At 38.4% G+C, this 24,398-nt stretch overlaps 1 protein-coding gene and 1 pseudogene across 1 annotated transcript; both read left to right on the top strand.

Moving 5' to 3' along the window:
- The first annotated feature begins 8,465 nt into the window (after nucleotides 1–8,465).
- LOC141572812 (olfactory receptor-like protein OLF4) lies at nucleotides 8,466–9,424 on the top strand (annotated as a pseudogene).
- An 8,389-nt stretch (nucleotides 9,425–17,813) lies between these two features.
- On the top strand, nucleotides 17,814–21,099 carry LOC141572855 (olfactory receptor 7A17-like). The gene is made up of 2 exons (XM_074338716.1): nucleotides 17,814–17,878; nucleotides 20,364–21,099. The coding sequence occupies exons 1-2, from the start codon at nucleotides 17,814–17,816 to the stop codon at nucleotides 21,097–21,099; spliced, it is 801 nt and encodes a 266-aa protein (XP_074194817.1).
- The last annotated feature ends 3,299 nt before the right edge of the window (nucleotides 21,100–24,398 follow it).

The raw sequence follows: 24,398 nt of genomic DNA, 5'->3' as shown, positions 1-24,398 counted from the left end.
GTTGGCTCATACAGTAGTCCCTTTTTTAATTTTTGAGGAAACTCCATACAGTGTTCCATATTGGCTGCAATTTGCAATCCCATTGACAGTACATGAGAGGTCTTTTTTTATCCACATCCCGACCAGCACTTGTTGCTTGTTGCTTTACAACAGCCATTCTGACATGTGTGAGTTGGTATCTCATTGCGGTTTTAATTTGATTAGTGACCTTGACCATCTTTTTGTACCTATTGGCCATCGGTGTGTCCTCTTTGGAGAAATGTCTACTCAGGTCCTCTGCCCTTTTTTAAATGGGATTTTTTGTTGTTTTGAGGTTGAGTTGTATGTATTCTTTATAAATTTGGGATATAACCCTTATCCGATGTATCATTGGCGAATGTCTTCTCCCAATCAGTAGATTGTCTTTTCTTTTTTTGATAGTTTTTATTCCTGTGCAAAAACTCTTAGTTGGATGTAGTTCCACTTTTCTATTTTTTGTGTTGTTTCCCTTACCCAAGGAGGTATGTATCAGGAAACAAATGTTACTAAGAGCAATGTCAGAGAATTTACTGCCTATGTTTTCTTCCAGGAGTTTTATGGTTCCAAGTCCTACATTTAAGTCTTTCATCCATTTTGAGTTTATTCTTGTATGTGGTGTAAGAAGGTGTTCCAGTTTCATATTTTCCCATATATGTAAGTTTTCCCAACACCATTTATTGAAGAGACTGTCTTTACCTCACTGTATATTCTTGCCTCGTTGTCAGAGACAAAGGACCATGTAAGTGTGGGTTTATCTTGGGTCTTTATTCTATTCCATTGAATTACATGTCTGTTTTCATCCTCGTACTATGCTGCTTTCATCACTGTAGCCTTGTAGTACAGCTTGATATCAGGTAACATGACATCTCCAACTTTGCTGTTTCTCAAGAGTTCAAGTGGTTATTCACGGTCTTTTGTGGTTTCATATCAATTTTAAGATCATTTGTTCTATTTCTTTGAAAAATGCATAGTTAATATTTACAAAACAGTTGGATTTTTATAGAGTAATACTGAACTATCAGAAAGAGAAATAAAGAAAACAATCTCATTTATAATTGCATCAAAAAAATCCCTAAGAATAAATTGGACCAAGAAGAGAATAGACCTATACTCAGAAAAGTACATGACACTGAAGAAAGAAATTGTAGAATATACAATAAATGGAAGCTTAAATGGTGGTATCGGAGAGGAGAAATTAACATCGTTAAAATGTCCTCACTACCCAAAGCAATCTATTGACTTAATACAATCCCTATCAAAACACCAAATATCAATCAAGTACATTTGGAGATGTAATTGGCTTTATTCAGTGATTCATGAATGAGGCAGCGTCCCTTCCAGCAACCAGAAGGGAACAGCCAGTGGTTGTATAAAATGGAAGGTTTTCATTGAAGAAGGTTGGGGAGAAGAGTTATTAAGAAAAAAAAAGACAACATGAATTTTACACCTGGGTTGGGGGGAGAAAGGGAACAGCAATGGTTTTATCCTATAGATTCCCTATTCCTTCCATGGGGAATGGAGAGGGTCCATGTGACAAGTGCTTTTACAGAAAATTCAGGACTGGTTGATTAAGATTACATTTCTAATAGAGGTTGAAACTGCCGAGATGTCCCATATGAAATCAAAGTTTGGCCTCATGGCTTTTTAGCACCAGTGATGCCATTTTGTGTCTGTGATTTTCTCTTTAACTGTAGTATGGACACTTTAACAATATTAATTCTTCCAATAATGGAGTATATATTTCCATATTTGATCTCCTTTCAAATGCATCCATTGCTGAATTAAAGGAGTCATTAAAAATTAAGAATACATATCGCAGGAATATATTTATAGATAATTATATATGTAAATTATATAAATATTTATAATTAATATATATGTAATCAATATATAATTAATTGCTTTCTTATGTGATTATAAAAAATGCAATCAACCTGATCCTATTTCCGCATTTCTGATGGTGATATGGGCTGATGAAGCTAAGCCAGGAGGATGCTGTTAGAATAAATACACTGTTTGGAAATAGTTGGAAAGTCTGAGAACTCTTACTCAGGTAAGGAGTGTATGTACATGTACATATATGTACATTTTTACCTGACTCTATTTCAGGTAACACACACACACACACACACACACACACACACACCATCACACAGACTCATTAATAATGTCACCTTTCATGTGAAGAAAACAAGAAAGAAATTTGGAGAGAATAGAATTTAAAAGAATGAATGGTTAAATTAACATGAAACTAGAAGATTTAGAACTTTAGGCATATGGAGTTAAAGAAGAATGGTTGACCTTAATTTTAGTAATGAATACATTTCCTTTCTTAATGCACAAAGGCCTCAAAGTCAGAACCACATTTATTTTATGCAATGGAGAATTCATTAGAGCAGCTAAGGGAACAAATTCTAAGTCACCAGTGTTCTTGATCGATATTTAAAGGCAATGACAATTATTCCTCAATTTAAAAATACATGAAAGAAATAACCTTTTCATCTGTGGACAACTTCACATCTTTGAGACTCTTCAGTTTTCTCAGTTGTGAAATGTGGATAATACAAGTATCTTTTCCATAGATATTTGAGAAGATTGAATGAGATAATCATTAAAAATAGCCTTATGGTATCTGACATATATTATGTCCCATTACATGAAGGCAATTATTATTCAGTTCAGGAGATGAACAAGAGTACTTAAGTGGTAATCAGCTTTCTTCCCAGAAGTTATGCAGGAATTTGGTAGCATATCAACTGGCCCTGGAAGGAGACTGTGAAAACAAACCAAATCACTTACTCCATGAGTCTGCAGAATTATCTGTTCAGAGAGGTTGTTACATGTGCAGGTTGGCACCAAGCAGTAGAATAGAAGGAACAGACCTGGAAGACAGACCTGATTATTATGCAGGTGCATGTGCTGTGTGGCCAGAGCAGTGCAGGGCCACCATCTTCACTGGTGTGACACCTGTCCGCCTGGAGTCTGTGATCCTAGGAGAGTATGAACGTATGGAAAGTGCCTCGCATGTAGTCAGGCACAAAGTAATGGTTCTGAGATCATTACAAGCAGATTTTACAAAAATAACCCATATAAGGAAAAACTTGAAAAGCAACCTCATGCTGTGTTCTAGATTCAAAGCCCAGAGATCGCATTCTGCTGGACATTGTTCTCTGCAGTCCTGGACTGAGCTCCCTGTTTGGTCATCAGGAGACCCTGCAAAACTGTAATTTTCTGTGAAACATTGTTAGGCTTATTGTACTATGTTTGCAAAGGCAGAATTTGGGGACAGTTTGAAACAAAACAAAAAGATGCCATGTCATCAAACCCTCACTTTACCAGAAAACTAACGAGAAGAACCTTTTCTGAAAATTCTACTGTTTCCATTTTTATTGAAATTTATCAAACAGGAGTCTGAACAATAACATTATTACATGCGGCCAGATTAGAAGTTATTTAGAAAAAACCATTATTAATGTTTTAAGCTTACTTATAAAACCGTTGAATCCTGTATAAACTGGTATGCAAATAATCAAGGCAGCGTTATTCATGTTACTCCAAAGAATGCATACTGGGGGGTAGAGCAGGGGTGCCAAAAATGTACATATTTTAAGAGATGTTATCTCTTTATTACTTTTTGAAGTTGAATTGAATTACAGTAGCAATGTGTAGTATGACGTTCACTCAAATGATGGCATTAATCAAATGAACGCTAGCGTCATTCATTGTGTTACTATTTTAATACTGTTTTCTCTTTTCTTAATGTGTGTACATTTTGGGGGGACCCTCTGTATGTCCACAAACTGGTGAGTAGATAAACAAAATGTAAAACATCCGTACCATCGACTACTGTTTAGCAATAAACAATAAAAAGTAATGAACTACTAAAAAAACAGAAAAAAAAAAAAAACCTACCGAAGCCCACGGGATATACCAGTGGTGTGACGTAATTTTTCAACATCTTTATTATGACAATTTTAAACATAGAGAAAAAGTGAAAGAATAGTACGGTGATCACCTCTATGTTCATCACCTTCATTTAACACATAGCATTTGTATTATTTGCTTTCTCTGCATTACGTTTCTGCGAGGAAGCATTTCAAAGCACATGGTAGGACACTTCATTGAAATACTACCCACGCGTCAGTTTCATGTCAACTTTCCTCTGTCAGCACTATTGGACTTGGGAACATCAGCAAGAACTTCCTGATATTTAATATTTAATTCACATTCAAATTTTCCCTGGGAAAGTTTTGAGACAAAGTTCTTTCCTGCGTTGGTAAAATTTCATTATAAAAGCAATTATCAAGGATCTAAAACACTTGACTTGTGAAAAGTACTGAAGAAATACATGGGTTACTGCCCTCAAGTTGCTGGAAGGAGCTCTGATGGGGCAAAACACCTGAAACCAGATGAGAAACGGGCCTGGAGAGGGCAAGCCCAACGAGAGCTTCATTAGCAGCGGTCTGCTCCGTGTCTTCCTGCATCATCAGCGAGAGGGCCTTTGGGACTCAATAGGCAGAATGGTGGCGCCAGCAAACATGGAGTCACAGTCAGACTTGAGTGATATGTGCCTCACGTTCCTTTGCATGGCACTTAGTAAATGGTGATTTAAAACACAGCCCTCGTTTTCACAAAGGTCAATGTGGAGCTGCCGGGAGAGCAAGAATGTTCCTGAAACAGTAATAAAATTGGAGGAGAGGGCTCAGTGACGTAGGGTTAGGGTGGTGGAGAAACAGCCCAGCAACATCTGGGGATTTTGAAAGACATTTAAGGCAAAACTGTCCAACAGAACTTTCATCGAGGGACATATTCTATGTCTGCACTGTCTAATGTGGTAGCTGCTGTATTGACGCTAGTATGACTGTTGAACTGAATTTTAAATGTTATTTAATTTTAATAATAACTTTGAAATAGTCACAAGTACCAGTGGCTGCTGTGTTGTATAGCACAGCTCTTAGCTCCCAAGACAAATGTCCCTCAGGCCATTTATTTCCAAGAGGATTTCGGCAAGACTCACAGTGTTCACCAGACCAGTAGAAAAATGGGGACCATAAGGCACAATATGGTTCACCTTCTATCCATCCCTGAGACCATTTTTCTAATACAAGTTCTGTTTTTAAAGATGTGTCTCTTCTCTACTAATGATCGTAGCAAAAATTATGAAAGCTGTTCTAAGTAAATACTGAACAGATGAAAACTTCATGTTTTGGGGAGAACCACTTTCCTAATTGAATTTGCCTTCACAGGAGGCTGGTACCTTCTGTGTTGAATTTAAAAAAACAGAACCAAGACCTATCACCTTTGAAGGCTTCCAATATTCATATCATGTACTTCTAATAAATGTGGTTGAGACACAGAATACTCGGACTAATGTCCTTTTAAAACAGGGAGATCAAGCACATGAAGAAATAAAACCCAAATTCACTGTCTTCTAACCTGGTCTGGGGATCAGGGATTCATTAGGAAAAATTTCCTTTCTGCTTATTCCAGAGGCCCCGGGGGAAATCGGATGCTCAGCAGCGGGAATAAGAAGAGGGAACTGTGCCTGATGAGCAGATACACAGAGCGCTGTAACGCTCTTCTGTGCGGTCCCTCAGCTTGTACCACGTTGGTGGACAGGACCTGGGTGTTGCGTTTGACTCCTGAGCTGGCTGTGAACTGATGCTTCACTCCTTCCTGCTGTCTCGTGTGGGGACAGAGCTTCAGTCTCATCATGAACCATCCAGGGAGTAATTCTGACTTCCACACAGAGTCCTCCCTCTCAGAGACCCCATCCAGGTGAGTCTGAGAGCCCAGCAGGTACTGAAGGAAAGGGTCAGAGAGGTCAGAAGCTGAGAACACTTACCTGAGTCACTGCGACCCTAACAGCCCAGCCAGGAGACTAGAGATCTCCGTGTCTGTGTTTTTGGGTTAGTAATGGATTTCTAACTGATTCATTTAATACATTAATAAGGATGCTTGAATCTTCCATAAAAGGACCATAGCTAACAATTAAGTGATGGGCATGGATGTACCGTTAGGTGACATTTTGGAATGAGTGAGATGCATAAAGTAGTTGCAGTACAGTGAAAACATATCTGAGGATTTTTGCTGTTCGAGGAGTGAGAGATAGAGTGTTAGCTGCGGAGGCCAGTGCACTGAATTGAAATTTCTAAGATGGAGTGTATTTGAGCATGTTTTGCATTCACTGGAAAGATCCAGGCCAGTGGAGGTAGGAACTACCTTGCAACAGCTGTTGTTCATGAGACATGCAATGCAGTATCTTCTCTCATCCTGGGTAGTCACATGAAAAAATTATTTAAAAAGTCTGAAGAGGAATACTAAATTGTTTTCATTGCATTATTTCATTCTTGGTGAGGCTGCATATATTTTGGTTTGTTACTTTTATTTTGGAACAGTTAGTAGGAATTTCTATCCCATACTGAACTTTTCCCCCCTGGTGATCATTGTCTTCTACATTTTTAATGAAATTCTGTCATATACATTGGAGTATAAATAGAGGATTGACCAAATTTTAGGCAAAGAGGACACAGTGTTGAAACAAAACACTTTGGTGGTGGAGAAATAAACGTCACCCGTTGTACCTTAAATCTTGATGCCACGAAAGCATTGTAGTCAGACCACGTTTACATTTATGCCATGAGGACTTCAGTGCACCTGCTAATGGGGTGGGATATCTCTAACTTGATTTAGAGCTCTTTTCGCTTCATGTGGGTTTTCAAAGTAAAATGCCCTCACCCAGGGGAAGCTAATGAATGAGTGGAAAGGCTTCAACTCAGTCCCCTCTGCAAATTTTATTGAATAAATGTCTGTATTAGATTCTATTGCTGCTGTAAAATATTCCCATACTAGTTGATTAAAACAAACAAATATATGCTCTCACAGTTCTGGATGTGAGAACCCGAAATGAGTGTCATGGGCTAATATCAAGGTGTCTGCAGAGCTGGGTTCCTTCTAGAGGCTCAGGTGAAATGCTGTTTCCCTTCCTATTTCAGTTTGTATTCTGGCCACAGCCTTTCCTGGCTCATGGCCATTCCTCTGCCTTCAAAGCCAGCAGTTTAGCTTCTTCATCTTGTCTCTTGCTTCTACCTAGAGGACCATTGTGGTTACGTTCCTCCCACCTGGATGATACTGAGTCATTTTCGTATCGTCAGCTGGTCAGCAAGCCTGTCCCAATTCCACTGTAATCCTCCCTTGATATAAAAATATCAAATGCAAAGGTACTGGGGATTGGGTGTGGACATATTTTGAAGGCCCTTATTCTGATCACTACGAAGTTTCTTAGAAGTGTATTATTATACACTCAGAGGCCCTTATACAAGGGAAATGAATGCAGTATTTATCATAGTTTCTGGAATGAGTGGCTACGCAATTGCTTTAAATGTTGTTACATGCAAGAAATACTTGATTCAGAAAACCTGAAACTGCCTGCCCCTGACTCTGACACAGGACCTCACCTTTCTACTCAGAGCGGGGGCCACAGACCAGGAGCTACAGCATCAACACTCCCGGGAGCTGGTTAGAAATGCAGACTCTCTGAGCCCCCAGGCCCTGCTGACTCAGATTCCGCATCTGGTAGGAGGCTGTTGATCGTAGGTACATACAGGTTGATGTGCTGGTCTTGACTAGGTTTACTCACCTTCTCGCTGTTGACTTGTGGGATGAATGATGGTTGGGTGTGGGTGCTTTCCTGTGGACTGTAGGTGTTATCAGGTTTCCTTCATGCAATGCCAGGTACCCCAGGCACAGCATCATTTCTGGGTGAGAAACACTGCTGCGAAATAACCTGAAATAATTATAATCAAGGCCCATCAGATACTCTGATATTCACTTTGGACAGATCACTAAAGCCCTTCTGCTCCAACAAAGGGTCTTTGCTTCTTCCAAGTACACACGCCCACGTTTCCTTGCGTCTCCCTCACTTTCTTCACTGAGGTCTCTGTTCTAATGTCACCTTGTTTGCAGGACCTGACTAAATACCCTTGAAAAAAAATCAAACAACTAGTCGCTACCTTGTTTTAAACATGCTTTCCTTTTCTTCATAGGATCTGTCACCATATGAAATGTTATATATTTTTATTATTAGCTTGCATATGTTTTTTCCTTCATTGACTTGTATGACCTTCTGATTTGCAGCACTCCAATACTCACAGACTAGACAGTACCTAAAACATGGTGAGCTCTCATTTTTTATTCGTGAAATGCATGAAGAATTTCACATGAAAACAGTAGAAAACATAACACCTTTGGAAAGAAGGAGAACGGACAAAAATTCCTAATCTGAGATGGCACAGGAAAGCTCTAGAAGGAATAAGATCCATATAAAAGTATTGAAATTAATCACTTGGCTGCAAAATATAAATTGTAGCATTGGAGCATCTGAGTAAACTCTGTTTGTATGAAAATTACTCATGTGATTTTCCTGTCTTGGAAGTCACGTCTTCCTCATGGAACCAGAGAATCTTACAAGAATTTCAGAATTTGTTCTCCTGGGACTTTCAGAGGAGCCAGATCTGCAGCCCCTCATCTTTTGGTTTTTCCTCTCCTTGTACCTGATCACTGTGCTCGGAAACCTGCTCATCATCCTGGCCGTCAGCTCAGACTCCCACCTCCACACGCCCATGTACTTCTTCCTGGCCAACCTGTCCTTTGTGGATATCTGTTTCACTTCCACCACCGTCCCCAAGATGCTGGTGAACATCCAGATGCAGAGCAAAGTCATAACCTATGAAGGCTGCATCACACAGATGTACTTTTTATACTCTTTGCATGTTGGATAACTTCCTCCTGACCGTGATGGCCTATGACCGCTGTGGCCATCTGTCACCCCTGCACTACACGGTCATCATGCACCCCCAGCTCTGTGGACAGTTGGTTCTGGGGTCCTGGATCATCAGTGTCCTGATTTCCTTGTTATATAGCCTAATGGTGCTGAGGCTGTCCTTCTGTGCAGACTTGCAAATCCCCACTTTTTCTGTGAACTCAACCAGATGATCCAACTTGCCTGTTCTGACACCTTTCTTAACACCCTGGTGATGTATTTTGTAGCTGTGCCAGTGGGTGGTGGTGCCGTGGCTGGAATCCTTTACTCTTACTCCAAGATCATTTCCTGCGTACGTGCAATGTCCTCTGCTCAGGGAAGTATAAAGCATTTTCTACCTGTGCATCTCACCTCTCGGTCGTCTCCTTATTTTATTTAACAAGCCTAGGAGTGTACCTCAGCTCTCCTGCTACCCACAATGCACACTCTAGTGCTACAGCCTCGGTCCTGTACACAGTGGTCACACCCATGCTGAATCCCTTCATCTACAGTCTCAGGAATAACGATATAAAGGGGGCCCTGAAAAATCCTTTGGGATGAAGTATAAAAGGGACAATCACCCTGAGACTTAAACAGTGCCCTTGATTTCATGGCTCTAAGTCTAAAACCAGACATCGTGATTCTTTAATCAGATTGTGTTTGTTCTTCTTTTGTTTATAATCTGGAGTTTCCTTTTCTTTGAGTTCAACTTCTGAGTATGACTTTTACATATTATTTATTTTTTTACATTATAGTTGACATTCAATATTATTTTACATTAGTTTCAGGTTTACACCATAGTGGTTAGACATTTGTATAATTTATGTAGTGATCCCCCCATTAATCTAGTACCCACCTGGCACTATATATAGTTTCTGCAATATTATTTTTATGCTGTGAATATATACAATATTCTGTATGCTGTGCTGTACATCCCTGTGACTGTTGTGTAAATATCAATTTGTATTTCTTAATCCCTTCACTTTCTTTACACAGCCCCACAACCCTCACCTTTCTGGCAACCATCTGTTTGTTCTCTGTAATTATGAGTCTGTTTTGTTTTGTTTATTTTTCTGTTTATATTCCACGTATAAGCGAGATCATATGGTATTTGTCTTTCTCTGTCTGACAGTTTTACTTAGCATAATACCCTCCAGGTCCATCCATGTTGTCACAAATGGTAAGATTTCATTTTTTTTATGACCACGTAATAATCCATTGTACATATGTACCACATCTTCTATATCCAGTCGCAACAGATTAACTCTTAGGTTGCTTACATATTGGCTATTGTAAATAGTTTTGCAGTGAGCATAGGGGTTCGTATAACTTTCCTAATTAGTGTTTTGGATTTCTTTGAATCAATACTAGCAGTGGAATTGCTGTGGTCCATATTGGCTGCACCAATTTGCAATCCCACCGACAGTACACGAGGGTTTCATTTTTCTCCACGTCCTCACCAGCACTTGTTGCTTATTGATGTACAACAGCCATTGTGACACGTATGAGTTGCTATCTCATTGTGGTTTTAATGTGATGATTAGTGACCTTGACCACCTTTTTATACCTATTGTTCATCAGTATGTCCTCTTTGGAGAAATGTCTGTTCAATCCTTTGCCCTTTTTAAATGGGATTGTTTGTTGTTTTGAGTTTGAGTTGTATGAGTTGTTTATAAATTTGAGATATAACCTTTATCTGATGTATATTTGGCGAATGTCTAGTCCCAATCAGTAGGTTGTCTTTTCTTTTTGTTGATGGCTTTCGTTGTGGTTCAAAAAGTTTTTAGTTGGATGTAGTTCCACTTGTTTATTTTTTGTTTTGTTTCCCCTGACTAAGGAGATGATTCAGAAAACAAATATTACTAAGAGGAATGTCAGAGAATTTACTGCCTATATTTTCTTCCTGGAGTTTTATGGTTGTAATTCTTACATTTAAGTCTTTCATCCATTTTGAGTTTATTCTAGTATATGGTGTAAGAATGTGTTTCAGTTTCATATTTTTCCACATATGAAAGTTTTCCAACACCGTTTATTGCAGAGACTGTCTTTACTTCACTGCATATTCTTGCCTCGTTGTCAGAGACAAATGACCATGTAAGTGTGGGTTTATTTCTGGGCTCTTTATTCTATTCCATTGAATTATGTGTCTGTTTTCATGCCCGTACTGTGCTGTTCTCATTACTGTAGGCTTGTAGTATAGCTGATATCAGTGACATCAACTTTTCTTTCTCAAGAGTGGTTATTCAGGTCTTTTGTGGTTCATCAATTTTAAGATTATTTGTTCTAGTCCTTGAAAATGCAAAGTTAATATTTAGAAATATAGATATATTTTTAATTTACAATATAAGAAATATTATAATTAAATATCATTTAAATTGAAAAATACCAGTAATCGCCAGTTGAATTTTTATACACTAATAATGAACCATCAGAAAGAGAAATAAAGAAAACAATCTCATTTATAATATCATCAAAGAAATACCTCAGAATAAATTTGACCAAGGAGAGAATAGATCTATACACAGAAAAGTACATGACACTGAAAAGAAATTGAAGAAGATACAATAAATGGAAGCTTATATTGTGGTATCGGACAAGAGAAATTAACATCGTTAAAATGTCCATATTACCCAAAGCAATCTATTGACTTAATACAATCACTATCAAAACACCAAAAATCAACCAAGTACATTTGGAGACGTAATTGGCTTTATTAAGTGATTTGTGAATGAAGCAGTATCCCTTCCAGCAACCAGAAGGGAACAGCCAGTGGTTGTACCAAATGGAAGGTTTTCAGTGAAGAAGGGCGGGGCGAGGAGCTATTAACAAAAGAAAAGAAAAGATTCAGTTTAGACCTGGGTTTTTTTGGGAGGAGGAAGGGAACTGCAAGATTTTTTATCCTTCAGATTCATTCTTCCTTCCATGGGGGATTGAGAATGCCTATGTGACCAGTGCTTTCACAGAACATTCCAGACTTGTTGATTAAGATTACATTTCTAATAGAGGTTGAAACTGCCATTAGGTGCCATATTAAATCTAAGTTTGGCCACATGGGTTTTTACCACCAGTGATGCCATTTTCGGTCTGTGATTTTCTCATTACTGTAGTATGGACACTTTAACAATATCAATTCTTCCAAAAATTGAGCAGAGAATATCTTTCCATATTTGAGTCTCCTTTAAAATGCATCCATTGCTGAGTTAAAGGGGTCATACAAAAATTAAGAATACATAATGCATGAATATATATATTTATAGATAATTATGTATATAAATTATATAACTATTTATAATTTATATATGTAATCAATACATAATTAATTACTTTGTTATGTGATTATAAATAATGTAATCACCCTGATCCTATTTCTGCATTTCTGATGCTGATATGGGCTGATGAAGCTAAATCAGGTGGATGGTGTTAGAATAAATAAACTGTTTGGAAATAGGTGGTGAGTCTAGAACTCTTTCATGGGTAAGGAGTGTATGTACACATACATATATGTACATTTTTGCCTGACTCTATTTCAGGTAACACACATACACACACACACACACACACACACACACACACACACCATCACACAGACTCATTAATGTCACCTTTCATGTGAAAAGAAACTGGAAATTTGGAGAGAATAGCATTTAAAGAATGAATGGTTAAATTAACATGAAATTAGAAGAATTAGAACTTTAGGCATATGGATTTAATGTAGAATGTTTGACCTTAATTTTAGTAATGAATACATTTCCTTTCTTTATGCACAAAGGCCTGAGTCAGAACCACATTTTTTTATGCAATGGAGAATTCATTAGAGCATTTAAGGGAAAAAATTCCCCAAATTGACTTATCTCAATGCTGTTGGCTGACAAATAATATTGACTCAGTAGTTCATTGTCAAAAAGGTTTTATTTGGGAAAAGGAAAGAACCAGGAAAAAGATGGCTGCCACCCTGACCTGCACATGGAGACCCACGAGCCACGTGTTCTAAAATGGTAGCTACACACATAAGGGAGACAGGAACCACAGAGATGTTTTGAAAAGGAAGTGAGGACTATAGAGCTCTACTAGCTGGGCTCATAAATTCCCATGAACTCACCTCCCCCTTTGACCTCCCAGCCTGATCAGTTTCCTTAAAGTCCCAGTTCTCTTTGCAAAAGGAAGGATTAATGCAGACTATGATGGATGAAATTCTTAAAGAAAGGATGATAGTATGAATTTGTGACTGAGAGAGACTTGGCATCACTGTGCTTCACGCAGAGACAGGGAAGAAGTTAACCATGAGAAGCACTTACACCCGAGTTTAGCAGTGACAAGTATTGGGGGGCCCACAGCCTTCAGGTAGAAGGGGACTTTGTGTGTTTTCTTGGATTGCGGCAGAGTATAGATTTGGAGGAAGTGATCCTAAAGTGTTTACGTTGTCACTCCTGGATTAAGATATTTTATTCCTTCATAATCTAGACATGAACATCAGAATACAGCGAAGTCTCCCTCTATGTGGCATCCCGTCCAAGCCCCTGGTTGGCTGTTTGGCAACAGGTGTCCTGTGATACGGAAGAAGGGAACCTGCCCCTTCCTGAGTCACTGCAGTGACGTCACTTGAGCTGAGGCGACTTGGGGGAAACACTTTAATGGCTAAACATTCTAGCTTGATTTTTATTAACAGAAGTGTATTTGTTTTCTTCATAATTTGGGAATTTTTCTTGGAAGACTTGGCTCCAAATGAATTCATGATCCAAGGAAGAGACTGAGGAAAGGACAACACTGGCTTTCAAGGGCAAGATAGTTTCATGTCAGCTGCTGGCTAAGGTAAAAATGAAATATTAAACAAAATATTTTAAAATAATGTTACTATTGTAAATTCTTTCAATATCGGAATGACCTGGTTTCTTAACCACCAGTGTTCTTGATCAATATTTAAAGGAAATGACAATTATTCTTCAATTAAAAATATATGAAAGAAATAACCTTGACATCTATGGACAACTTCACTTCTTTGAGACTCTTCAGTTTTCTCAGTTGTGAAATGTAGATAATACAAATATCTTTTCCATAGATATTTGAGAAGATTGAATGAGAAAATCATTAAAAATAGCCTTATGGTATCTGACATATATAATGTCCCATTACATGATGGCAATTATTATTCTGCTCAGGAGATGAACAAGAATACATAGGTGGTAATCAGCTTGCTTCCCAGAAATTAGTGCAGGAATTTGGTAGCATATCAACTGACCCTGAAAGGAGACTATGAAAACAAACCAAATCACTTACTCCTGAGTCTGCAGAATTATCTGTTCAGAGAGGCTGTTACATGTGCAGGTTGGCACCAAGCAGCAGAATAGAAGGAACAGACCTGGAAGACAGACCTGATTACAATGCAGGTGTGTGTGCTGTGTGGCCAGAGCAGTGCAGGGCCACCATCTTCACTGGTGTGACACCTGTCCGCCAGGAGTCTGTGAGCCTAGAGTATGAAATAAAGTGCCTCGCATGTAGTCAGGCAAAGAAATGGTTCTGAGATCATTTGAGCAGGTTTTACAAAAATAACTCATAAGGAATTACTTGAAAAGCAACCTCATGCTGTGTTCTAGATTCAAAGCCAGAGAGATTCTGCTGGACATTGTTCTCTGCAGTCCTGGACTGAGCTGTTTGGTCATCAGATGCAAACCTTTAATATTCTGTGAAACATTGTTAGGCTTATTGTACTATGCAAAGGCAGAATTTGGGGACACAGTGAAACAAAACAAAAAGATACCATGTCATCAAACCCTCACTTCACCAGAAAGCTAAATTAACCAGAAGAACCTTTTCTGAAAATTCTAGTGTTTCTGGTTTATTGAAATTTATCAAACACGAGTCTGAACAATAACATTACTGCATGCGGCTGGAGCACACATCATTTTAAAAAACATTATTAATGTTTTAAGCTATTTTATAAAACCATTGAAGCCGCATAAACTGGTATGTGAATAATCAAGGCAGCATTAGTCAATTAACCCCAAAGAATACATACCGAGGGGGGAGCCAAAAAATGTACATATTTCAAGAGATGTTATCTATGTATCACTTTTTGAAGTTGAATTGAATACAGTAGCAACGTGTAGTATGATATTTGCTCAAAAGACGGCGTTAATCAAATGAATCCTAGCTTAATTCATTGTATTACTATTTTAATACAGTTTTCTTCTTTCTTAAAATGTTTTTGGCACCCTCTGTATGTCCACCAAGTGGTGAGTAGATAAACAAAATGTGATATAGCCATGAAGTTGAATACTATTTAGCAATGAACAATAAAAAGTAACAAACTACTAAAAAAACAAAAAGAAGACTCTGGGTGGTGAACACACAATGGGATTTATAGATGATGTAATACAGAATTGTACACCTGAAATCTATGTAATTTTACTAACAATTGTCACCCCAATAAATTAAAAAAAAAATAAAACAGAAGGCCAAAACAAAACATCTGAAGACAAAGCATCAAGGAAGAAGATACTTATAACATGTCAACAAGGATGAATTCAGTACAGGTGAAACTACACATACAATTGTAAAAATGATTTCAAAGTCAATGAAAGAACAATCAAACATCTGAGCAGTTTCATCTATTATTTATCTTTCATTTTGTTTGTACTTATACATGTTATTAACAATACCATCCTTCATGTAAAAACAAAAACCACACGAAATAATTTACCAATTTAAAATGTAAGTAAGAATTCAATTAAATATTTAAAATGTTTATGTAAAAAATAAAAAAGAAAAGAAAAGAAAAAAAGCCCATTGGTTATGTCATGGCGTGACATATTTTTCAGCTTTATAATGACAAATTTAAGACGTAGAGGAAAACTGAGAGGTATAGTGATCACCTATATGTTCATCACCTACATTTGACACATAGCATTTGTATTATTTGCTTTATCTGATTTACATTTCTGCTAGGAAGCATTTGAAAGCACACAGTAGGACATTCATTGAAATACTATGAAAGCTTTATTTCATATCAACTTTGTCAGCACTATTGCACTTGGGAACATCGGCAAAACTTCCTGATATTTAACATTTAATTCACATTTAAATTCTTCCTGTTTAAAGTTTTGAGACAAAGTCTTTCCCTTTGTTGGTATAATTTCTTATTATATAAAAGCAATTATCACAAAGGATCTAAACCGACACTTGACTTGTGAAAAGTACTGAAGAAATACACGGGGTTCCTGCCCTCAAGTTGCTGGAAGGAGCTCTGATGGGGCAAAAACACGTGTGCGACCCCGAGATGAGAAACGGGCCTCGATGGAGGGCAAGCCCAACGTAGAGCTTCATTAGCAGCAGGTCTGCGTGCGGCTCCGTGTCTTCCTGCATCGTCAGCGAGAGGGCCTTTGGGGCTCAATAGGCAGAACGGGTGGTGCCAGCAAACATGGAGTCACAGACTTGAATGATATATGCCTCACGTTCCTTTGCATGGCACTTAGTAAATGGTGATTTAAAACACAGCCCCTGTTTACAGAAAAGTCAATTTGGAGCTGCTGGGAGTGCAAGTATGTTCCTGAAATAGTAACAACATTGGAGGAGAGGGCTCAGTGAGGTAGAGTTAGGGTGGTGGAGATACAGCCCAGCAACATCTGGGGATTTTGAAAGACATTAAAGCAAAGCTGTCCCACAGAACTTTTAGAGAGGGACATATTCTACGTCTGCACTGTCTAATGTGGTAGCTGCTGTATTGAACACTTGAGGCTGGTATGACTGGGGAACTGAATTTGAGATATTATTTACTTTTAATTATAACTTTGAAATAGTCTCATGTATCTAGTGGCTACTGTGTTGTATAGCACAGGTCTTGGCTCCCAAGACAAATGTCCCTCAGGCCATTGAAATCCAAGAGGATTTCAGCAAGACTCACAGTGTTCACCAGACCAGCAGTACAAACGGGGACCATAAGGCCAAATGTGGTTCACCTTCTATCCATCCCTGAGTCCATTTATCTGATAAAAGTTCTGTTTTTAAAGATGTGCCTTTTCTCTACTAATGCTCGTAGACAAAATTATGATAGCTGTTTTAAGGAAATAGTGAAAAGATGAAAACGTCATGTTTTGGGGAGAACCACTTTCCTAATTGATTTTGCTTTTTCAGGAGGTTGGTATCTTATGTTGAATTTAAAAAACTGAAAACATTTATACATAGAAGCTCAATGTTCATTGTAATTTATAAGGTGGACATAGAAACCAAAATGTCCTTCATAGATGAATGGATAAAAAGTTTTATTCAGGAATACTACATCTGAAGAAAAAGATGATATAGGAACATTTCATATCTTGATGAATGATGAGATGTCAGACAGAGCAGAGAACCATGTGATTTCACTGATATATCCAGCAACAGAGACAAACTGAGCAGCTCATGACACAGTTGTTTGGTTTACCAGAGAACTAGATGAGTGATATATGGTGATGAAGCTGACTCTTGGTGAATACTGCTTTGATGATGTACAGAATTGTCACCTGAAATCTATGTAATTTTACTAACAATTATCACCCCAGTAAATTAAAAAAAACAACAAAAAACCCCCCCAAGACCTATCACCTTTGAAGGCTTCCAATATTCATATCGTGTAATTCTAACAAACGTGGATGAGACAAACGATACTCGGATTAATGTCCTTTTAAAACAGGGAGATCAAGCACATGAAGAAATAAAACCCAAATTCACTTGATTTCTAATATGGTCCTCCTGGCATCAGAGATTCATTATGAAAAATTTCCTTTCTGTTTAGTCCAGAGGCCCCGGGGGAAATCGGATGCTCAGCAGAGGGAATAAGAAGAGGGAACTGTGCCTGATGAGCAGATACACAGAGCGCTGTAATGCTCCTCTGTGCGGTCCTCAGCTTGTACCACGTTGGTGGACAGGACCTGGGTGTTGCGTTTGACTCCTGAGCTGGCTGTGAACTGATGCTTCACTCCCTCCTGCTGTCTCGTGTGGGGACAGAGCTTCAGTCTCCATCATGAACCTTCCAGGGAGTAATTCTGGCTTCTACACAGAGTCCTCGCTCTCAGAGACCCCATCCAGGTGAGTCTGAGAGCCCAGCAGGTACTGAAGGAAAGGGTCAGAGAGGTCAGAAGCTGAGAACTCTTACCTGAGTCACTGCGACCCTAACAACCCAGCCAGGAGACTAGAGATCTCCGTGTCAGTGTTCTTGGGTTATTAATGGATTTCTAACTAATTAATACACTAATAAGGATGCTTGAATCTTCCGTACAGAGACCATAGTTAATAATTAAGTGATGGGCATGGAAATACCACTAGGTGACCCTGTAGAATGAATGAGATGCATAAAGTAGTTGCAGTACAATGAAACCAAATCTGAAGATTTTTGCTGTTCGTGGAGTAGGAGAATAGAGTGTTAGGTGCGGAGGCCAATGTACTGAAGTGAAATTTCTAAGATGGGGTGTATTTGAGCATGTTTTGTATTCGCTGGAAAGATCCAGGTCATTGGAGGAGCTGCATATATTTTGGTCTGTTACGTGTTTACTTTTGTTTTGGAAGAGTTAGGAATTTCTGTCCCATACTGACCTTTTCCCCCTGATGGTCATTGTCTTCTATGTTTTTTATGAGAAATTCTGTCATGCACTGGGGGGTATAAATTGAGTATTGACCAAATTTTAGGCAAAGAGGACACAGTGCTGAGAACAAAACACTTCGGTTTGGGAGAAATAAACGTCACCTGTTGTACCTTAAATATTAATGCCACAAAGGCATGTCACACCACGTTTACATTTATGCAATGAGGGCTTCAGTGCACCTGCTAATGGGGTGGAATATCTCTAACTTGATTTAGAGCTCTTTTCGCTTCATGTGGGTTTTCAAAGTAAAATGCCCTCACCCAGGGGAAGCTAATGAATGAGTGGAAAGGCTTCAACTCAGTCCCTCTGCAAATTTTATTGAATAAATGTCTGTATTAGATTCTATTGCTGTAAAATATTCCTGTACTAGTTGATTAAAACAAACAAATATATGCTCTCACTGTTCTGGATGTGAGAACCCGAAATGAGTCTCATGGGCTAATATCAAGATGTCTGCAGAGCTGGGTTCCTTCTAGAGGCTCAGGTGAAATGCTGTTTTCCTTCCTATTTCAGTTTGTATTCTGGCCACATGCCTTTCCTGGCTCATGGCCATTCCTCTGCCTTCAAAGCCAGCAGTTTAGCTTCTTCATCTTGTCTCTTGCTTCTACCTAGAGGACCATTGTGGTTACCTCCCACCTGGATGATACTGGGTCATTTCAACGTCAGCTGGTTAGCAAGCCTGTCCCATTCCACTAATCCTCCTTGCTATAAAAATATCAAATGCAAAGGCACTGGGATGGGTGTGGACATATTTTGAGGCCCTTATTCTGCTCACTACAAAGTCTCTTAAAGTGTATTATTATACACTCAGGGCCCTTATACAAGGGAAATGAATGCAGAATTTATCATAGTTTCTGGAATGAGTGGCTACGCAATTGCTTTAAATGTTGTTACATGCAAGAAATACTTGATTCAGAAAACCTGAAACTGCCTGCCCCTGACTCTGACACAGGACCTCACCTTTCTACTCAGAGCGGGGGCCACAGACCAGGAGCTACAGCATCAACACCCCGGGAGCCGGTTAGAAATGCAGACTCTCTGAGCCCCAGGCCCTGCTGACTCAGATTCTGCGTCTGGTAGGAGGCTGTTGATCGTAGGTACATACAGGTTGAAGTGCTGGTCTTGACTGGGTTTGCTCGCCTTCTCTCTGTTGACTTGGGGGCTGAATGATGGTTGGGTGTTGGTCTTTCCTGGGGATTGTAGGTGTTATCAGGATTCTTTCAGGCAATGCCGGGTACCCCAGGCACAAAATCATTTCTGGGTGAGAAACACTGCCGGGAAATAACCTGAAGTTATTATAATCAAGGTTCATCAGATATTGTGATATTCACTTTGACAGATCATTAAAGCCCTTCTGCTCTAACAAAGGGCCTTTGCTTCTTCCAAGTACACACGCCCACATTTCCTTGTGTCTCCCTAACTTTCTTCACCGAGGTCTCTGTTCTAATGTCACCTTGTTTGCAGGACCTGACTAAATGGCCTTGAAAAAAAATCAAACGATAGTCGCTACCTTGTTTTAAATACGCTTTCCTTTTCTTCATATGGTCTGTCACCATATGAAATGTTATATGCTTTTATTATTAGCTTGCATATGTTTTATCCTTCATTGACCTGTATAAACTTCTGTTTTTCAGCACTCTAGTGCTCACAGACTAGACAGTACCTAAAACACGGTGAGAGCTCAATTTATATTCCTGAAATACATGACGAATTTCTCATGAAAACTGTAGAATACATGACACCTTTGGAAAGAAGGGGAACGGACAAAAACTCCTAATCTGAGATGGCACAGGAAAGCTCTAGAAGGAAGAAGATCCATATAAAAGTATTGAAATTAATCACTTGGCTGCAAAATATAAATTGTAGCATTAGAGCATCTGAGTAAAGTTTGTTTGTATGAAAATTACTCATGTGATATTTCTGTCTTGAAGTCACGTCTTCCTCATGGAACCAGAGAATCTTACAAGAGTTTCAGAATTTGTTCTCCTGGGACTTTCAGAGGAGCCAGACCTGCAGCCCCTCCTCTTTGGGCTTTTCCTCTCCATGTACCTGATCACTGTGTTAGGAAACCTGCTCATCGTCCTGGCCATCTGTCACCCCCTGCACTACACGGTCATCATGCACCCCCGGCTCTGTGGACAGTTTGTTCTGTTGTCCTGGATCATGAGTGTCCTGATTTCTTTGTTAAATAACCTAATGGTGCTGAGGCTGTCCTTCTGTGCAGACTTGCAAATCCCCCACTTTTTCTGTGAACTAATCCAGATGATCCAACTTGCCTGTTCTGATAACTTTGTTAATAACCTAGTGATCTATTTTGTAGCTGTGCTACTGAGTGGTGGTCCCGTGGCTGGGATCCTTTACTCTTACTCCAAGATCATTTCCTCCGTACGTGCAATGTCGTCGGCTCAGGGGAAGTATAAAGCATTTTCTACCTGTGCGTCTCACCTCTCGGTTGTCTCCTTATTTTATTTAACAGGCCTGGGAGTGTACCTCAGCTTTCCTGCTGCCCACAATGCACACTCTAGTGCTACAGCCTCGGTCCTGTACACAGTGGTCACACCCATGCTGAACCCCTTCATCTACAGTCTCAGGAATAACGATATAAAGGGGGCTCTGAAAAGATCCTTTGGGATGAAGTGTAAAAGGGACAATTGTCCTGAGACTTAAGCAGACCTTGATTTCATGGCTCCAAGTCTAAAACCAGACATCGTGATTCTTTAATCAGATTGTGTTTGTTCTTCTTTTGTTTATAATCTGGAGTTTCCTTTTCTTTGAGTTCAACTTATATATTTTCACAAATTATTTATTTTTTTACATTATAGTTGACATTCAATATTATTTTACATTAGTTTCAGGTTTACACCATAGTGGTTAGACATTTGTATAATTTATGTAGTGATCCCCCCATTAATCTAGTACCCACCTGGCACTATATATAGTTGCTGCAATATTATTTTTATTCTGTGAATATATACAATATTCTGTATGCTGTGCTTTGCATCTCTGTGACTATTTTGTAAATATCAATTTGTGTTTCTTAATCCCTTCACTTTCTTTACACAGCCCCACAACCCTCACCTTTCTGGCAACCATCACTTTGTTTTCTGTAAATTGAGTCTGTTTTTGTTTTGTTTATTTTTCTCTTTACACTCCACGCATAAATGAGATCATATGGTATTTGTGATTCTCTGTCTGACTGTTTTACTTAGCATAATACCCTCTAGGTCCATCCACGTTGTCACACATGGTAAGATTTTTTTTTTTTTATGACCACGTAATAATCCATTGTACATACGTACCACATCTTCTATATCCAGTCACAACAGATGAGCACTTAGGTTGCTTACATATTGGCTATTGTAAACAGTGTTGCAGTGAGCATAGGGGTTTGTATAACTTTCCTAATTAGTGTTTTGGATTTCTTTGAATCAACACTAGCAGTGGAATTGCTGTGGTCCATATTGGCTGCACAAATTTTCAATCCTATTGACAGTACACGAGGGTTCTTTTTTTCTCCACGTTCTCAGCAGCACTTGTTGCTTATTGATGTATAACAGCCATTGTGACACGTGTGAGTTGCTGTCTCATTGTGGTTTTAATGTGATGATTAGTGACCTTGACCGTCTTTTTATAACTATTGGCCATCGGTGTGTCCTCTGGAGAAATGTCTATTCAGGTCCTCTGCCCTTTTTAAATGAGATGGTTCGTTGTTTTCAGTTTGAGTTGTATGAATTGTTTATAAATTTGGGATATAACCCTTATCTGATGTATATTTGGCTAATGTATAGTCCCAATCAGTAGGTTGTCTTTTTTTGTTGTTGATGGTTTTCATTGCGGTTCAAAAAGCTTTTAGTTGGGTGTAGTTCTACTTGTTTATTTTTTGTTTTGTTTCCCCTGCCTAAGGAGATGTATCAGAAAACAAATATTACTCAGAGCAATCTCAGAGAATTTACTGCCTATGTTTTCTTCTAGGAGTCTTATGGTAGTAAGTCTTACATTTAAGTGTTTCATCCATTTTGAGTTTATCTAGTGTATGGTGTAAGAACGTGTTCCAGTTTCATATTTTCCCATATATGTAAGTTTTCCAATACCTTTATTGCAGAGATTGTCTTTACCTCACTGTATATCTTGCCTCACTTTCATAGACAAACGACCATGTAAGTGTGGGTTTATTTCTGTCCTCTTTGTTCTATTCCATTGAATTATGTGTCCTTTGAATGGGAGAATATTTTTGCACAGTGCCTCTGATAAGGGAATAATATCCAAAATATACAAGGAACTCATGCAACTTAACAACAAAGAAACAAACAACCCAATTGAAAAATTGGCAGAGGACCAGAAGAGACATTTCTCCAAAGACGACATACAACTGGCAAATAGACATATGAAAAAATGCTCAACATCACTAATCATCAGAGAAACAAATAAAAACCACAATGAGATATCATAAGTCAGAATGGCTATCATCAACAAGACAAATAGTAACAAGTGTTGGAGAGGCTGTAGAAAGAATCATACACTGTTGGTAGGAATACAGAATGGTGCAGCCATTATGGAAGGCAGTGTGGATGTTCCTCAAAATTACAATAAATTACATGAAACGCAATCTCTCCTGGGTATCTACCTAAAATATCTGAAAACACTTATAGATAAAGACATTCCAATGTTCATTGCAGCTTTGTTTAGTCAAGATATGGAAACAACAAATGTCCTTGATAGATGAATGGATAAAGAAGTTGTGGTATATATAAAATGGAATACTGTTCATAAGAAAAGATGATATAGGAACATTTGTGACAACATGGATGGATCTTGAGAATATAATGCCAAGAAATAAGTCAGACAGAAAAGCAGAGAACCATATGATTTCACTGATATGTGGTATATAAACCAAAACAACAAAGAACAAGACAAACAAATGAGAAACAGAAACTCATAGACACAGACAATAGTTTAGTTTTCCAGAGGGTTAGATGTGGAGATAAGATCAAATATATGGTGATGGAAGGAGAACTGACTTTGAACACACAATTATTTATAGATGATGTAAGAATTGTACAATGAAATCTATGAATTTTACTAACAATTGTCAATAAACATTAATTTTAAAGAGTTGTGTCCTTTTCAGTTATGCTGCTTTCATCACTGTAGCCTTGCAGTGTAGCTTGATATCAGGTAACATGACATCTCCAACTTGGTTCTTTGTCAAGAGTGCTGTGGTGCTTCATGGTCTTCTGTGGTCCCATATCAATTTTAAGATTGTTCTAGTCCTTGAAAAATGCAAAGTTAATATTTGGAAATCAGTTGAATTTTTTTTTAATTAAATTTATTGGGGTGACTAGGAGAGTATGAACGTATGTAAAGTGCCTCGCATATAGTCAGGCACAAAAAAATGGTTCTGAGATCATTACGAGCAGATTTTACAAAAATAACTCACATAAGAAATTATTTGAAAAGCAACCTCATGCTGTGTTCTAGATTCAAAGCCCAGAGAATGCATTCTGCTGGACATTGTTCTCTGCAGTCCTGGACTGAGCTCCCTGTTTGGTCATCAGGAGACGCTTCAAACCTTTAATTTTCTGTGAAACATTGCTAGGCTTATTGTACTATGCTTGCAAAAGCAGAATTTGGGGACACATTGAAACAAAACAAAAAGATACCATGTCATCAAACCCTCACTTCACCAGAAAGCTAAATTAACCAGAAAAACCTTTTCTGAAAATTCTAGTGTTTCTGGTTTTATTGAAATTTATTGAACATGAGGCTGAACAATAACATTACTACACGCGGCTGGAGCACAGATCATTTTTAAAAACATTATTCATGTTTTAAGCTGATTTATAAAACCATTAAAGCCGTCTAGACTATTATGTGATTAATCGAGGCAGCATTATTCATGTAGCTCCAAAGATACATACTGAGGGGGTGTGAAAAAATGTACATATTTTATGAGATGTTATCTATGT

Source organism: Rhinolophus sinicus, linkage group LG07 (genome assembly GCF_036562045.2).
Source record: "Rhinolophus sinicus isolate RSC01 linkage group LG07, ASM3656204v1, whole genome shotgun sequence".
Classification (NCBI taxonomy): domain Eukaryota; kingdom Metazoa; phylum Chordata; class Mammalia; order Chiroptera; family Rhinolophidae; genus Rhinolophus; species Rhinolophus sinicus.
The sequence above is the reverse complement of the archived record's forward strand: the minus strand, read 5'-3'. Positions and strand labels throughout refer to the sequence as shown.